Source organism: Scomber japonicus, chromosome 4 (assembly GCF_027409825.1).
Source record: "Scomber japonicus isolate fScoJap1 chromosome 4, fScoJap1.pri, whole genome shotgun sequence".
NCBI lineage: Eukaryota > Metazoa > Chordata > Actinopteri > Scombriformes > Scombridae > Scomber > Scomber japonicus.
In genome coordinates, this window is record NC_070581.1 from 14,302,610 (window position 1) to 14,321,260 (window position 18,651).

An 18,651-nucleotide genomic window follows, 5' to 3' on the forward strand; every position below is an offset into this window, starting at 1 on the left:
GCCAGCTGGCTCTTTTAAATGTTCTCTCTGCAGACACAACCTGAATCAGCTTTAACCTAGAGAGTTTAAAATCAACAATTCCACTGCAGCAGCAGCAGCTCTTATTCACAACCTAAATGTGCAGTTTTAATAGTGTATCCACATCAGGTAATATTTGACTTCACAGCATCTTCATCCCAGAGCGTATTAACTACCAAAAAATGTGTTTAAGTCATAGATTTTTAAGACTCAGGATTTTTAAAAGCCTCCTAATACATAATCCACTGTATATGCAACACATATTTTTTCTTTCAAGCACTAACTGTATTATTTTGAATAATCCCTAAAGGATATTCAGGCATTGGAATTAGGCCAATGCAATGTGTTTTTTTTTTGTAATTTGGAGATATGTCACATGATGCTATGATTAAAAAATAGGTTTTGAGAAACCCTACCTGTCAGGCCCCCACAAAGGTTAAGTTAAATGGAAAGGTTTTGCTCTGATGGAAACTGTGGGAAGTGAAGATGGTAAAGGCGGGAAACCTTTTACAGCAGCAGCCTTTCATGGTGAGAAAAAACATGCTCCTGCTTCAGATCGAACACCCTAATCCTTCCCTGCTGCTATTTTATCCTCTGTGACAGTGCAGCCTCTGCACCGATGTCAGGGCCAAAACAACCATGATAAAAAAAACAAAAAAAACATCTTACATAAGTTCCATGTGTACATATAAGCATCAACCATCATTTCAGGCCTCCCACAATCAAAGATACATATTTTCAACCCTCCCAGGAGTGGATACAATATGCTGACAGCATTTTAGCTTTGTGTGCATATTCCTTGTGCAAATTGCATGCAAATAGTCTAAAACAGCAGACTGAGCAGACACTAATAAGTGTACAGTGGATGTGAGAGAAGGCGAACCAGTCAATGTGACGCCTTTAATTGCTTGTAAAGGGATGCCATGTGTGATAGGGGCCTATTAGCAGATGACATTTTTCTGTCCACACTGTTAATGCACTTGAGTATCACTACACAGCTGTTTTGTCAATTAAAGCGATGGTTCGGTGTAATTTTGACCTAGTGTCATATGCACCATGAGGTCTATCTAATCAGCGCCTCAGCTGTTTTTTTTCATTTGGTCGCAAAATAGTGGAGTTAGAGCCATCAGCTGAATGGTTTAGTACAGGACGACCACCAGTGTATCTCGTAAATTACCCCACTAATAACACCTGGATTGTTATCAAACTTCTACAGTAGTACAAATAGGGTCTTTACTCATAAATTGATGCATTGGAAAGTTTGTAAGTACCTGATGGCTTTTACTCTGCTGCTACTGCTAAAGCTGTAAACATCGTCGAAATATCGCGCGATCATGCACAGATCTCTAGATGTGCTGTGTGGGTGTCTCGCGAGACCACACAGTATTTCACTATTTTGCGACCAAATGAAAAAAAATGGCTGAGGCGCCGATTAGATAGACCTCATGGTGCATATGATGCTAGGTCGAAATTACCCCGAACCATCGCTTTAAGAGCTTATGTGCATGTTGTAATTGTGCTTGTGTATAGTTAAAAGGGTTAGTTTGCAGAAGAAAATGAGAAAAGGAACAAAGAGAAGAAGTGGTGTGTGTGTGTGAAGAGACTGGCATACACTGGCAGAGGAAAATCAGGGTCAACTGTCAGGGTGCATTGACATTGAAGGGAAGCAAACCCAAGCAGAAGGCCTGAGATCTGATTTACTGAAGTGTAACACAAACACATACACACACACACACACACACACACACACACACACACACACACACACACACACGCACACACACGCACCAGTGGCTAGATTTGTGATAAGCAAGTAGGAGTATAAATGTATGGAGGAGGAGATGGAAGCTAGGGTTATGCAGAGAATGCAACGATGGGTACAGCTACATGTCTTCTAGCGTTTTCCCGAACAGCTTCGTGACAATTGATCAAGGAAGGATTACTAACAGCCCAAAGCACAAAATATATTTCTGGAATTTGAAGGCGTTTGATATGTCCTATCAGATGGGCTCTGCTGCCTACTTTTATTGGCCACACATTTGTTGTGGCATCAGCAGCACAAACATAAGCAAAGGAATGCATCAGCTCAGTGCATGTAAGAAAATGTATATTTAAACACATAAACATCAGTGCACAACCGACTGAGTAAATGATGACTGTTATGACCTGGCCTGGGGGAAACCCTGGTGCAACGTGGAAGAATGATGCTGCAATCCATTGCAATTCAGAAGTCAACAGTTCCGACCGAGTTGGTATTCCAATCTAAATGCGTCCCAGCACATCTGCTTGGGAAAACATGGACGCCTGCAGCAAACTGATGTTTGTATGGCAAGTCTCTCAACTTCACAAGCATCTATCTATCCTTCGGGTTAGCACATTTTAAAAAGGAGAGTAGGCTAGTACCACACATTCACATATAAACTTGTAATTCTGCTTGTTCATTATGTGGGCCGCCATATTGCTGTGACGTCAGATGTGGTTTTGTCGGTGGACTTTGGCTAACAGATACAGATGATATATAAAAATAATTAAGAAGACCTCTGGGCCATAACAAAGACACTGCAGTGGATAGTTCATTTAATTTTCCTGCGAGCAAGACTGTTGAAAGGCTGATGGTGCGACATTGTTAGGCCACTAAATTACATTGTAACCACAGAAATGCCAAAAATTGAGACTAAACCTGAAGCACATAATGACCTGTCTGTTTAACAAGCTCCAAATCACTTCAAAACAACCCCTGGATATTTGTGTTCATTTTCTGAAAAAGAGGACAGATCTGGAAATTATACACTGAGTCACTATCTGAATGGTCTGGCTAGACAGAAAAGCACTTGACCAACCACAAAGTAGTGGAGAAGATCAAGAGGATGTGGGTCTAAATGCATCACAGTGAAGGAGGGACACAAGAAAAACTACATGAAAGACAAAATAGACTATAGAAAAACATGAGATGAGAAAGAAAATGTGTAAGTGCAGGTAAGAGGTTTTGTTGGAGGAGACCTGATGAAAAGAAATATGAAACAGAGAGGAATGTCAGTGGGGTATGTGGAAATAGGAGGTGGATCTTATTTGAAGAGTGGAGAGACAGTAAATTGGCATGACAAAAAAGTGTGAGAGAGGAGGAATAAATGAATAAGAAATAAGGACATGGAAGCCTATCAAATGAAAGGATATTGGACATTTTGGGGTAAAATAAAATAAATAAATGTATGCATGATATGATATGTCTTGGTACAATGAGATGGTATAATGAGGATAATAAGATGAACAGGAGGATGAGATGCAGAAAATCTTACCATGTGGGCACCATACAGTATAGTCACTCATGCCCATGTACGTGTGCACTTCTGGGGCTGTTTTTATTACCATTATTTCCTCTTAAGGAAAATCTTAATGCTCTAATATCCAGTAATATCGACAAATGACGTGATGATGAAAAAGCGATGTCCAAATAGAGGTGTTTTTTTGAGTTTGGTTTGGAAGAACATAACCTGCACATAGCTTAGACACCAACCCCATCCTACATGTTTGAGATAAATTGAAACACTGACTGTCTTATATCGGCCAACAGTGTGATCACACAATCGTTGGCACAAATCCTGTGTGAAAAGCTTTCAGAGAAGAGTAGAGGCTGTTACAGCAGTGTATTCATTCCTATGGTTTTTAAATTAAATGTTCTACATATGGTTGTGTAGTTTGCATTATGCACATATTACATTCAGGTGTCCTACTTTAGTACCTGTATCATACCAAAATTGCAAACTGTTAAAAGAAAAACAAAATAATTTATTGCATCAGATCAACTCATTGCTGCTCTGCTGTGCTGCCTTCCTTCAGGTCCTAGAAAACTGATGCTCAAGTTATAAAACATTCATCATGAAGTTATCACTGTCTCTTTTCATTTTTAAACAGATACAGTACAGTTGAAGTACACGGAGAATAGAGGCAAAGGACAAGAAAAAAGAGAAAAATGTGTAGAGAGAATGGAAACGAGACAGAGAAATTGCTGGTAAAAAAACAAAGATGAAGAAAGAAGATGATAGGAATATAAAGATGTAAACAAAGAAGACTGAAGCAGTCTACTAGGTGAGATTATGAGATGACTGTAAGCAAGAAGAAAGACGGAGGCAAAAAAACTACAAAAGCAGCAATAAATGAAACCAACTTTAAAAAAACAACAGAAGAAAAATAGAAAACCAGATGCATGCAGGACACAGGGAGATAAAAAAACACCATGAGATAGATAGAGGGATTTTCTTTCTATTTTGCTAATATTTTATATTTCACTTATAATTTACATAATCATCTCAGACAGGACCAGTGCTGATATTTTTTGTTTCACTGCAATATCACCAGGACCAACATCATTAAACATATATTTTTTAAGATAAGTGATGATGCATTTTAACATTACACACAGAGCTAAGAAGTGCTTTACTGTTAGCAGGCAATAATTAACACATCATTATCTCCAAGCAGTTACAGAAGGAGATGAGCACAAACTATCTCAACTCAAATGTAGAAAATATGACACATCATGGATTTTTCTCACAGATACTTACTGTCACAATGCTGCCTGAAAGAAACTGAGCACTGCTGACACTTTAAGGTTGGGGTGTCATCACTGTGAGCACATACAGTAATTATTGTTTCATCATATTGGTGCAACAGTTTGCTGTATAATTTTCAAATCATTTTTTAAAGCAATTACTCAGGCCTCAGCCTTTATTTTACTTACCTCAGCCTCAGGCTGACCTATGGGACATGGCAAACAACAAAAGGCCAGTCCTTAGGATGGTGGAGGACTCTCTGCTGTTACAGCTTGAAACAGACATACAGTCATTTGTAGTATGTCATAGAAAAAGTCGGTATATCGTTGTTAAAATTGGCTCCACTTTGATTAATTAAAGCATTAAAATGTTGTTTACAATGCACACTAATGCATCAAAATAGTGCTTAATGAGTACTTTACATAAGGGTTTCATGCATAATGAGTACTTTGCACACATGGTATTTTTGTTGCTTTATACTTCATGCTAAATAATTTAAAGACCTCTTCAACCAATGATTACTGGCCACCACTGACAGTATAGAGTGTGAAGAACTGTAAATACTGTTGATTTCACACTCCGCTTCTCATTTGTGATTATTGTTATTGTGAGTGAAATGTATTTTTAAAGGATTTAAAATGCGACAATAAAGTTGAAGCAAGAAAAAGTGGGAGGAGAGTAGTCTGAATTGGGTTCTGGAGACGTGCTCCACCTCATACATTGCACTCATTTGCAAGCCGCGAGTGATTCCAAGTCAATGAGCATCACATCCACCGGAGGAGTTGAGAGTTTGCTCCATCTGGCTTCTCCTGCGAATACTGCACACCGACCCATGATTTCTGTGCACTCGCTCACCCGCATCAGGTGACACCCTGCAAGGGCAGCAATTGGCTCTTGTCTCAGACCTTCCCCGAGGTGATTGGTGGAGTGACGAGCACTCAGCTTGTGACCTCTACAATGAGCTTCCGCCCACATTGTACATACGTCATGATGGGACGTATTTATGAAGCCCCTGTTGGACGTGCAAACTTTGTAAGGGTGTGTATCTCACGCGTTATCGTTGTTGTTATTAAATCTCATAAAACCAGATTCTTTATTGTGATATTTTCTGATATTTCTTGTTTTTGTTTTTGTATTTGAATCATTACTCATAAAAAAGATGTGTGCATGCTGGGAAATAGGGCATGCTGGGAAAAAAGGCGTTTCCATTTATTGCTTTCTGGAGATCACATGATCATATCACAACCTTAATATAATTAGACACAACTTGTTTTGTTATCTTAAGAAAAACTAACGGCAATAGACTTTATTCATACATTAGGATACATTACCATTCAGTTTATTTTTATTTATTTATTTAACCTTTAATTAACCAGGAAGTCTCATTTGGATTAAAATCCAGTGAGACCAGCTGCTGAGGATTCAGGTAATTTTATAACTGATTCCAAATAGAGGAAGCAACATACTTTTCACAGTTCAGTACGGACTCTAGGGACAGCTAGTAGGAGTGAAGAAAATAATGTCTCATACTTTTCTGAAGGATGTAGGCCTAGATCTGTAGGTAGGAAGGAGGCATTATATGACATAACATCTCCATAGTCCAGCATAGACATGAAGATGCCAGCAACATGCCTCCCGTTGGCTTTGAAGGGAAAGCAAGACGTGTTTCCTAAATAAAAATCTTAACGTGACCTTTTTTTCAGTAGTTGCTGAATGTGCGGCATTGTGTTTTTATTACAAATAAACCTAACGTAAAATAGCCTGGTGTTTCACTTCTGTGGTTACAAATATTAATGATATAGGCCTAAACTAAGCACAGCACTCACTCAGTACACTTAAATAACTTCAATGATAACTTAATTGTTCAGTATTGTGAATTATGTTAAAAGACACATCCATTTCCAAGAGATATCAGGTTTGATTTGTGGTGTGGCATTTAAAGGGTGTAGGAATAATCGGGGAGGCATCGACAACGCAATTTTTTAGCAAGTGGTTTTAGTGAATGAACTGGTGCAGCAAAGTCTGGGACAAAACAACACACATTTCCACATTTTGACTTAAAAGCTCATGAACCCAACAAAGCCGGGAGAAGGACTTCCCAACATGGAAAAAGGATCACCCGAGTACCACTTGAACGCAGCATCAAACACTGACTACGCCTTTAAAATATCCCAGAATCCCTCTCGATGTTTAGCTTTTAATTCAAAAAGTAGCTCCTTGCAAACAGCTAAGATATCTTAGTAAGACAAACAAGGGACAATAACAAATTACCGGTCATATTTCTTGTCACTGGAAGACAATGTACAACTTTTTTTGACACCGTGATAGTAAAGGACTGCTGTGGCTCTTCCTATAAATTCATCGTGTCTTCCGTTGTACATCCGGGCATTCAGAAAGCTTGCACTCTGAGCTACATACTGAGAACTCAGTTTCTCCTCCTTTCGCTCAGGGGAAAGTCCCCGGACACACCGCAGAGAGTGCACTGGGTGATTCCAGTACCGGTCTGTGCTTCGCCACTTACAAGCAGAGACGTTCATGAGAACTGAGCTTGGTGATTACAGACCGACGTTGTCACAGTTACTAGTAATGCAAGTGTGCAGTTACTAACTCGTTAACAGAACGGGGCTCATTCTCGGAATGCACTTTTTAAGTACACGAAGAGTTACAATAATTTATATTTAGTCCATAACGTCAGTTAGTTAGTGAATAGCAGCAAACACGTAGAAAGTGTTACACCGTGTTTGGTAACCCGTCAGATTGTGTGACCTGCAGTGCCAGCCCAGCTCCTTTTTCTAAAGTCAAATGATCAACGTCACAACAACAATAAACCCCTACATTTAAACCCTTATCACCTAAATTTACTAAAAATTACTAAAGTGAGATTTTTTTTGTTTTAATATGTTTACTTAAGCATTTCATGTTTTATTTTTATTTATTAAATGCTATATTTTTATTGCACATATTTCAGTACTTTAAGTATATTCATGCAGGAGCAGAAATCTTTCTGTGCACGACAGAAATTTATGTGCACATAAGAAACTTCGTTTGCTTGTGAGAAATTTTCGCATCAAGTTGATACCAGAGCTGTTAAAAGGCTAATCTCAAAAGAATGACAGCAGAAGTGGATTTATTCACTTTCCTGAAAACACAAAATGTACCCGATAGTGTCATTAACTAGCTAAAAGATGATAAGGTTAATGGTCACTGTTAACTCAGTGCTCTGAAGGTACAATGTCAACTTTAGCTACATAACATCAGCAATAACGTTAATTTGTTAGCCCAATTTTACTAGTTGTTGATACATAGTAAATTAGAATAGCATAGAATAGAATTTTATTGTCATTGCACAAAACAATGAAATTCTGTTGGAGCAGTCTAGGCTATGGTAATTTAGTTTTTTAGACGTTTTTTGACATTTGCCATGATTTTTTTGAGATTGACAGTGGTGGACAGTAATAAAGTAAATTTACTTGAGTACTGTACTTAAGTACAGTTTTTGAGTATCTGTACTTTACTTGAGTATTATTTTTGGGAGATACTTTTACTTTCACTCCACTACATTTGAAGGACAAATATTGTACTTTTTACTCCACTACATAGATGCTTTCGTTACTCGCTACTTTTGAGCTCACGTCAGCTGATGATTCTTTTTTTTTTTTTTTGCAAAATTCTGGGAAAAATAAACGTTCTGCTGATTTGCATATGGTTTTTACCTGGACTACGTCATGCCATACGGAAAAATGAAGAAACTCCCACCGAACAGGTCTTATCCCAAACCCTTGATTGAGATTTTTGTCACAAAAACTGATCACGGCCTACAAAAACTCGTCTTCCAACCTGAAAAAGTATGTCGCGGCAAAGTAGCTGCTAACGTTAGCTAGCTTAATGTTTGTTAAATTGCAGATGAACATTTTAAACATAAGTGTATGTGCTTGTAGTATCATAGTTGCCATTTTTAAACGGTTTAAAAATATGACAACTGTTGCAGTGCAGTTGAATGATTAAGTTTTTTATTATTATGTTTTTTATACAATTCATATCAAAGAGTCCAAGGTAGGGGTTAGGTGTGTTGAAATGTAACTGTGTTCTGAGGCTTCTTGACTTTATGTGTTTATTTTTGAGCTATAAACAGTCTGAAGCAGAATCACATCAGTGTATTGTATAATGACAATAAAGCTACTTTCCTGTAGCTATTTTCTGAGATATTTTAAAATACTTTAAGTAATTGTTTAAGCAAATACTTTAGTACTTTTACTTAAGTAATATTTTGACTAAGCTACTTTTACTTGTATTGGAGTAATATTTCACAATGAGTATCTGTACTTTCACTCAAGTAGTGAAGTTGTGTACTCTGTCCACCTCCGGAAATTGACATCAATGACTGATGAAAGGAGTTAGCACAGTAGATTGTGATTGTGCCTGACAATTTTGGGGTCACTACTTGAAGTAAATGCATTCATGCAGATCATTTTTCATGAAAATTGTTTGAACTTGTCATGGGAGCCCAGGTGCCATATATAATTAGGCAAAAAGAGCTTTGGTGGATTGGTCATCTGGTACAACACGCCTTGGGTCTGGTTCTTTTAAAATTAAACAAACCTGCATTTAAAACTATACTTAAAGTACCAAAGAATATATTAATTTTAACTTTACTTTAATTTGCAATCACATATTTTTACATTTGATACTTTTACATAAGTAAATGATCTGAGTACTTCCTCCAACACTGCAAGTCACAGAAGCTTATTGAGGACTCAAAGGTTGTATGTTTGTTGCTTTTTACATTACACAATACATGAAGCAAGCTGTAAGAGCTGGGGATGAGAATTGCATGTACTGTGTAGTCTACATATTCCTCTGCACCACCTGAATGTGGCACTCGACAGCACCAACCTCACAGTAACAAGTTCCCAAATGTGTAAAGGTCGCTATCTAGTGGTCGAAAATGTGATGTGCAGCTCATTAGCAACAAGCAAGGTGCACATCAGATTAAAGTCCATCAGTATGATATTATAGTATGTTATTTGTAGCATATAAAAACTGTTAATTAATTTTATAACCATTTTTACTTTTGAGTTTTCTTACTAGTTTCAGGTAACATGGCCTGTATGAAATATGACAGAAAATATGATGAAAGTAACTTAAGACAGTAAAATTGGTTGGTTGTAATATGTTTTAACATCCACAGCTTTAGCCCACACAATAATCACACTCTATTTGCTCTCACAACTATTTTAAATATATCACTTATATTTTCCACCTGTCTAAAAGCTGGCCAGAAAAGGGATTTATAATTGACATTATTCTTACAGTGTCTATCCAACAGACCAGTCTGTACCAACAACACATTGTCCTTATAACTATGGAGCAGCATTAGTATTGTAATGATAGTAGGTATGGTCCTGTGTGCATACCTTTGAACTATTTAACCATGAAATTACCAGTATTGTGTTTACAGCACAAGGTAATACAGAAATATCACGTTCCTCATCAGATTCATTATTACTGTCTGCACTGAACAGGGCCATTGGGTCTCCATTTTCTCTGTAGTGTCAGAGTAAGTCGAACAAAGACACCTGTTTTTCCATGTTGACATCACTTGAGGGAATCATAGCCTTACCACAATCATCCTAATACTCTCTGTGTGATAAGCACACACAAACATACTGTATACTACTGGATTAGGCAGCACACAACAAGATTATAGTGTCACGTGGTGAGCCCTCCAAATGGTGTCTGCCAGTAACCTAGTTCACCCTCAGAGCTATCCCATCATTCATTTGGAGTGGGCGTAGGCTCGTGCAGCATCACAAAGGTTCAGCTCCTCCCTGCTGCATCCTGGAGAGATAGACAGAGAGAGGGAGGGAGAGAGAGACAGAGAGAGGATCAGGGTCAGATGAAATCTAGTCTGAATGAAGAAGGCAGTGTGTGCAAATGAAGAGGAGAGTGGGTGTGCATGTATGTGAGAGAGGACGAATCAGGGAGGGTTAGAGAGAGAGAGAGAGAGAGAGAGAGAGAGAGAGAGATTTGGGGGGTGAGGGGATTGTATGTGTGTGTGTGTGTGTGTGTGAGACAGAGACACAGAGAGAAAACCCAGGCAGGAGGAGGAAAGGGACATAAAAGGAGGGAGGAAAAGGGGGGCCGGAGGAAAAAGACAAGAAAAGAGCATCCAGATTAAGAAGAAAAATGGCTGAGCCGGAGCTGAAATCACGGAGCAGTCGGGAGAGTATTGCCAAGTCTACGAGCCAGGAGAAGATGGGGGGTAGGTACAGTGCATGCTAACACTCTCATAGATACCACATGGTGCAGGGCTGCACTAGTCCGCCATGCGCTCTGATGCAACATTGCCTGATGCAAAACTACTCTCTGGTTGGTGTTGCTATAGAGATACATGATGGTGATATTGGTGTGTGTGTGTATGTGCAGTGCCTGAGGTGACAGGTGAGGAAATGTGACAAATATTACACAAAAATGTACATTTGTATATCTCACAGGCCTTGTATTGGATGTTTAAATTTAACCAGATGTGGTGTCTTTATGAGGGAGAAAGATATGACAGACATTACGTGTCATTCTTGAAAAAGAGGTTTTTAAAATGACCCCGATGAGCCAGCTGAACCTGTCTTTTAACATACAGTAGTCCATGCAAAATAGTTCCCAAATTGCTGATCCAGAATGTACTCTCTATCTCCCCTTTGTTGCTTGAAACATTAGAAAAAAGTAATTTCATCTTCTGTGTAACCATAGAGCTTGGTATTACATTTTATTCAAATAAACCAGTTGTCACTTCTGTCTTCTTTTCTTATGATCACTGGCACCACTATATGACTGAATCTCGAGTGTGAAAGTATCTTATCTCCTGGTCTGCTGTCTTCTCTCCTCAATCAGCTGAAGTGGACCCAGACCAAGATGGTCTGATAGTTGAGCGAGCAGCATCTCCCTCTACACCCTTGGCCCCCGATGCCACTGCTGCAAGTCCTACGAGTGGCTCACCTGTCAAAGGGGAGAAGATAGAACTCAAGCGAAGCATCACCCTGTTCAATGGAGTGGGGATGATCATAGGTACAATCATCGGCTCGGGCATTTTCGTCACTCCGACAGGTGTGGTCAAAGAAACGGGCTCTGCTGGGCTCTCTTTGATCATCTGGTCTGCCTGTGGAATAATATCTACCATGGGTGCCCTATGCTACGCCGAACTAGGCACAACCATCACCAAGTCGGGGGGAGACTACACTTACATCCTTGAGGTGTATGGTGAACTGGCGGCCTTTCTCAAGCTGTGGGTGGAGATGCTCATCATTCGGCCATCATCGCAGTATGTGGTGTCACTGGTGTTTGCTACCTACCTTCTGAAACCTCTCTACCCAAACTGCACCGTGCCTGACAGTGCTGCCAAGCTCATTGCTTGCTTGTGTCTTAGTAAGTAGGACATGTTGACAAGGATTATTTTTCAAAATAATTGCAGAAATACTCTATCTCTCTTCTTGGTGATTATTCCCCTAATTCTTGATTGTTTTGTGTCTCCCCACCTCCTGTAGCTTCCCTGACATTTGTTAACTGTATCAGTGTGAGAGCAGCCACCAAGGTACAAGATTTGTTCACAGCGTCCAAGCTATTTGCTCTGATCATCATCATCCTCTTTGGCTTCATACAAATTTCCACAGGTGAGTCCCACTTACACACAGACTTACAGACAGAGCCACAAAGTCACTAAAACATCCAAAATGTCCTTTGCCCCCCCAACAGTTTATACTTCATCATGGTCTTCTATCTTTGTAAAACTGTTGTACACTATGAATTAATTCCAAACACAAAGAAACCAGAAGAAGTGATAATTATCTAACATTGATACATCGTTTAATATCAACTGCATAACTATCAACCATGTGTCACAGTATAGTCTACTTCACTGCCCGGTATCACCGTTTCTAATGTTACTAAAATCTTAATCACAACTTAAATTATGTGGACAAACTGGGTGAATAATACAAACTGAAATTAAGTATTTTTTAAAAGTTTGTTAGCTGAGTATTCATAGTTGACAGTATGTGAGAGAAAAACTGACTCTTGTTTGATTTGTGTCATTCATATGAAAATTAATCTTTTAATTATGATGGCTAAATCACACCCAATCACAATCCTGATTATTGTTGAAATAAAAGGCAAATCCTCAAACATCATTAGGATTAACTTTAATAAATTATTTGTTTTTTTTATATTGCCGGCCTTGCTTGGTTTAAATAGATTATTTTCATTGCTCCTTTTTTGAAAGTGCCATCATACTGTGTACCAAATCCTCTAATTGTAGAGGTGTTTCCCCCCTGTCCCCCAACAAATATTGCTTTCTCCACTCCTCCATTGTTTTCTACCTGTTTTCATTGTTGTTGATCATTCATATAATGATGATGAAATAAATATTGTAAGTTTTCATAAGTTTTATGGAGGGATATAGTTTGTTAAATCAATTTTTATCCCATTATTATATCTGACAGTATCTTTTGGCTGGTTTATTTTTTTTGCCTCTAATGATCAACACATTGTTGACTAACACTAATGAGCCCAACCGAGCAGACTGCCCTCCTTTCAGTTTGTTAGCGCAGTTGCTGAGTCTGAACACAGGACTTGTCTGTCTGCATCCATGTGATTGAGTCTGAGCATGTGTGCATCCATGTGCATGTGTATCTCTGTAGGTGAAGATGAACACTTCCATACATGACTCATCTGTACAGTATTTATCTAACAGAACATGATATAATACATCTCACATGTTATGCAGAAATAGTGGAGAATTATGAGACATTGATGATTGCTCCAAAAAGAGACAATTTCTCTGCCTGCAGGATTTCATTGTCCTTAAAATGAATCACATTATGAACCAAAACCATATAAAGTATATAAATAGTCCATAACATATCATTGTCCCATAGATGGAGGTAGACAACCACTGCTGTTGTGATTCATACGTCAGCTCCATCTTGAAAAATAAAACATGCATGCATGTAAAGCAACTGATTCAGCTGCAGTCACACAAATCAAAATTAAACAGCGCGGGAAGACAGTGTGGCCATCGTTTGCTCCATGCTACATCTGCTGCACTCCCTCTTTTGCAAAACCACACCCACCACCATTGTGCTCCACGCTGTGTTACCATGGAAACTAGCCGGCAAAGCTTGCCGTCTGTTGTCACACTGTGGTCTTTCAGAGCACAAGGAGAGAAGGACAGAGAAAATAATGTGTGTGTAATAAGCCTCACGGAAAAGAGAGTCATTAGCATCTGAAAGCGTCAGGTAGAGGAGAGAGTCATGCATAACTGAGACTTTTAGCACACACGCACATACACACACACACACACACACACACACACACACACACACACACACACACACACACACACACACACACACACACACACACACACACACACACACACACACAGTTTTGAATACACAGATAAGCTGGATTTTGGTGGCTGCTGTGGATAAACGACTGGACTGAGGTGTAAACATCAAATGATACTTCTGCTCATTTTCAAATGTCAGCCAGGCCAGACCTGATTCTGTTTCCAGTACATCAAAGGAGATGCTCAAACCACGAGGTCAAATGCTCAGACGGAGCCCCAACTGGCTAGCTGCTGGTTGAAAATGTCAAGCCTGTCAGCACACAGGCGTTGATGCAAGAAATAAAAAGTGACAGGAGCCAAGAATGAGAATCCAACAAATGTTCACTGTATGAAGCCACATAATTCCTTCTCATCCTACTTATTCAGTTGTTTGTGAACCATTAACACATTATTCTTCCTATGTCCGTGTGTTTGCAGGTGATGTGCCGTATCTGACACCAGAAAAGGCATTTGAAGACAGCAAACTGGGAGTTGATAATATTGTCTTGGCCCTGTACAGTGGCCTATTTGCTTTTGGAGGCTGGTGAGGCAATTGTGACTTTTTTTGTTTATGAAATTACAAATTTGACATACAAACCATGTATTCAAAACTGCTGTCATGCAAACATTATACAGTGATTAGAGTCATTCAAATACTTGTTTGTCTTGTTTTTCAGGAATTACCTGAATTACGTAACTGAGGAGATGATCAATCCAGAGAGGTGACTTAAATGTGAAGAAGGTTATTTTGAGGATTGTACAGACTCTCCTGTAAATATATGCCAGCAGCATGACTACCCTCATCAATGACCAAGCTTGTTTTTATCACTAGTTGATTGCATGGAGATACAATGTCAAAGTAACAGGAAAACATCAAACTGAACATTATAAGCTCCTGTGTTATTGCATTAGATTAAATATAATCAACTTATTTTGTTCAACCCTTGTGATGCCTGACTTTTTCAGAAAAGCATGTGTTGCTTATGCTTTTAAATATTATATTATACTGTACAATCTAGCATGACCGATATCAGAACTGAAATTCTATTGAATTGCATGTAAGTGAATACAAATGTAATCACTGATCTCACTAATACAGAAGAACAAATCTGACATTATTAGAATATATATTTGTAAGTGATGACCTTTGACCTTTACCCTCTGTAGGAACCTGCCCTTGTCCATCATTATATCCATGCCTATAGTGACGGTGATATATGTTCTGACCAACTTGGCCTACTTCACAACCATCTCCCCTCAGACCATGGTCGATTCAGAGGCTGTTGCCGTGGTAAGTGTCATACTTTATGTTACCTTAAAGCAGACATCATCTCATAGCTATGTGTTGCATCTTCTATTTGGATGCATAGGTTGGTTTTGCTTTTATGAAGTGTGAGCAGCGTTTGTATATAGTATGTTACTAATATGTTATGGTGCTGTTTGGCAGAGCTTTGGGGAGTACCATCTTGGTGTGATGTCTTGGTTGATTCCGGTGTTTGTGGGACTGTCCTGCTTTGGAGCTGTCAATGGGTCCCTGTTCACCTCAGCACGGTGTGTGTTTGCATGTAGAGAATAAAATTGAATATTGATAGCATTTTGTGAGTGTGATGCAACATATTTTCAGTTTATACAATGGTTTGTGGGAAATAAAGTTAGGGATGTGGGTTTTCCAAAAACTGATTTATTTCTTTGCCATGATCAAGTTTCATCCCAAATAATTGGAAGATATGAAGTTTCATTTGATCAGCGGATAAGAAAGAGCTGTTCCAAGAATCGGAGGCTGTTATTGGTTGGAAGTTTTATATAGGCCAACTGTTTTATCACAAAAAACATAAAGATAACAGCAAGAGCTTTATCTCCTCCAGGTTGTTCTATGCTGGAGCTCGAGAGGGTCAACTCCCTGCTGCTCTGGGGCTGGTCCACACTGACCTCTTCACACCAGTGCCATCCCTCATCTTCACAGTAAGACTCCCGCTACTAACAGCAATGATTTCTGGTGTTTTACAATAATTACTACAATTCTGAAAAATGACACCCACTAAGTTCACAGTAAATAAAGGAACATTCATTACCTTTATGGGCACCAAGGAATTGCAACATCCTCAACAGACCAATTTTGAGCTACTTATCTTATAAAAGGAGAACAAGCCACAAATTATTTTAGAGTTATTGTAATAAGACAAACCCTAACCCTAACCCGGTCTTGTAATATGGGACTCTAAAAATCGTAGTAATTGCACATGTAAGCTGTGTAAAGGTGAGATCACTGGGTAGATACATCTCTCTGAATGCTCACATTAGTATTTAGCACATATTCCACAAAAATCACCCTTAACATATCTTTCAAGTGTATTTGTGTGTTTGATACTAATCTTGTGTTCCTTTTCCCTTTTGTCAGTGCTTCCTGTCCATGTTGTACGCCATCTCTCAGGACATCTTCTCTGTCATCAATCTCTTCAGCTTCTTCACCTGGCTGTGTGTTGGTATGGCCATTGCTGGCATGCTCTGGCTGCGCATTACCAAGCCCGAACTCAGAAGGCCAATTAAGGTAGAGCACCAGTGTCTGAGAGGTTGTTTTTACAGGTGGAAAATGCTTGTTGCACTGGAGATCTATCCGTGAAAAGTCATTTTTAAAGGATTTGAGGCCCATTGAAAAGTCTAAAAGAGACCATGATTGGCAGTTTGTATCTGAACTTCAGCCAGGTTCTTTGTCTCTGAAAAACATCAATTTTTCCCTGGTTTCATAAAGCGTTCACTGTTTTTAATGAAAGCTCCATTGTATCTCTGCTCTTGTTATTAGTTGGAAGGAAAACTACATTGGGTTTTCAGAATAGAAAGGAGTGATGTTTGTATGAATACATGGCTCTTTGTTTCTGTTTCATCATGGGAATATTACTCCGGTTGACCAGAGTCTTTCATCTCTCCTGTGAGACTGAGGGCTCTCAGTCTGTTTGTATTATAAGATGAACCTCTAACAAGGAATAAATGGAGCTCTCTTCTGTACATGGAAACAATTCATGAAAAAAGACAGTTGTCTGTTTCTTAGATCTAAATCCCGAGCGGCAAAAATACTTTTCGCTTTATTAGCTCCTGATACTCAGCTAGCTGATCAACTGGATTTACAAAATGCTGTCCCTTTAAATTGATTTAAGAAATCAATAATTCAAATATATATGTAGTAATAACACAATCATTGGTGTTTGTAATTATTTTAATTGATGACATGATATACACAAATAATGGAATCTGACAAATACCTTCAATTACTAGTTATTATCAATGTTATTAAAGAAACGCTGCAGTATTATTAAGTAAAAATACCATGATGTGGTACTTTTATATTATTCACTATATGTTTATATGATAGGTACATTCTCCAAGTATTTAGAGATGCATATTTAATGTTACGAGATATTATATTACAAAAGGTATTAATATTGTATGAAAACAAACCTGATAAGTCTGAGATCAGTTCTCTTAATAATATTTAATCTACTCCTTCATCTATTGTGCTTTCTGTCTGCAGGTGTATCTGTTCATCCCTGTGACTTTCGTGCTGGGCTGTGTCTTCATGATCATTGTGTCCTTTTGGGCAGCTCCTTTTGAATGCCTGGTAGGCAGCGGCATTATTCTCACAGGCATCCCAGCATACCTACTGGGTTACAAGTGGAAGAAACCCCATGTGGTCAAGAAGATGCTTGGTGAGTGAGACATTTTTATTATTCTTTATAGCGTCTTTGTCTATTTGTTCAGGCAAGGCTGGAGTGGCATTTATTACAGTTTGTTATGAAATTCCTGTAAGAATATAGGCTCAATTACAGCTGCAGGCACTGATACATTTGGTTTATTTATATAGTCAGTGGAAACTGAGGTGTTGATCCGATGTTTAATAAAACATTAAACCTGTGGTAACCTAGCAAAGGAAAACAGATGGGGTTAATGCAACGAGTTATTTTTCCTCAGAAATCTTCACCATGTTCTGTCAGAAGATCTTCATGTCTGTTCCTGAGGAGAGGGAGCAGCATGAGGCGACCGAGTAATTCTGGACAGACTCTGAGACAAGATGAAGAACTGAGTCTGATTTCCATCTGAACATTCTTGACATGTTTACATTCATTCACTATTACCTTGTGATTTGGCTATAGCAGCTGCTTTTTGTTTTTTTTAAACAAACCTTTATTTAACCAGGGTGGTCACAGTGGAACGTATTGGTATTTACAAGGGCGTCCAGGCAATCTTGATAAAGGAGGGTTTACATGAATGTATGCGCTTGTGTACAAAGTGTGTGAGCTACAATATTTAAAATGTCTTTAAAAATCTAAAAAACTTAGTCCGAATTTGACATTTAGACATTTTCACTGCTTTCATCCTGAAACTATCTGCTGATTAGATCTCCTTTAATATTAGAACATGCTTAAATATTGCATGTTCAGTATTAATGGAGAGTCATGCTTTGATCCTAAAATACGAGTAACTGCATATTAATAAGTGTACTGCAAACAGCATCAGAAGCTGCATATGATACACTTTAGTGGCTAGTAGAAGTTCATTGTTTGCCTGAAGTGTACAAATGAGTAGTTCAGAGGGAAAGCACTTGACTTTTCATTTAGCATTAACTAACAACCAAACCGCCCATAGTTTATTACAGTTTACAGTTTTATAGATTATGGAAGATAATGACATGTGAGTTAAAACTGGGAATTT

The 18,651-nt window shown here is 38.6% G+C and overlaps 1 protein-coding gene across 1 annotated transcript; it reads left to right on the forward strand.

Annotated features, from left to right (window-relative positions):
* Positions 1–10,754: 10,754 nt before the first annotated feature.
* On the forward strand, positions 10,755–17,987 carry LOC128356958 (large neutral amino acids transporter small subunit 1-like). Its single transcript, XM_053317160.1, has 11 exons — positions 10,755–10,839; positions 11,457–11,987; positions 12,107–12,232; positions 14,386–14,491; positions 14,625–14,669; positions 15,115–15,238; positions 15,395–15,498; positions 15,813–15,909; positions 16,346–16,495; positions 17,474–17,648; positions 17,911–17,987. The coding sequence occupies exons 1-11, from the start codon at positions 10,755–10,757 to the stop codon at positions 17,985–17,987; spliced, it is 1,620 nt and encodes a 539-aa protein (XP_053173135.1).
* Positions 17,988–18,651: the final 664 nt, after the last annotated feature.

What these genes read in the sequence shown, in the direction of transcription:
- LOC128356958 (XM_053317160.1), top strand. Translation starts at nt 10,755, where the DNA reads ATGGCTGAGCCGGAGCTGAAATCACGGAGCAGTCGGGAGAGTATTGCC. An exon ending in TGCCATCCCTCATCTTCACA is followed by an intron (nt 15,910 to 16,345) that starts GTAAGACTCCCG and finishes CCCTTTTGTCAG; the next exon opens with TGCTTCCTGTCCATGTTGTA. An exon ending in AACTCAGAAGGCCAATTAAG is followed by an intron (nt 16,496 to 17,473) that starts GTAGAGCACCAG and finishes TTCTGTCTGCAG; the next exon opens with GTGTATCTGTTCATCCCTGT.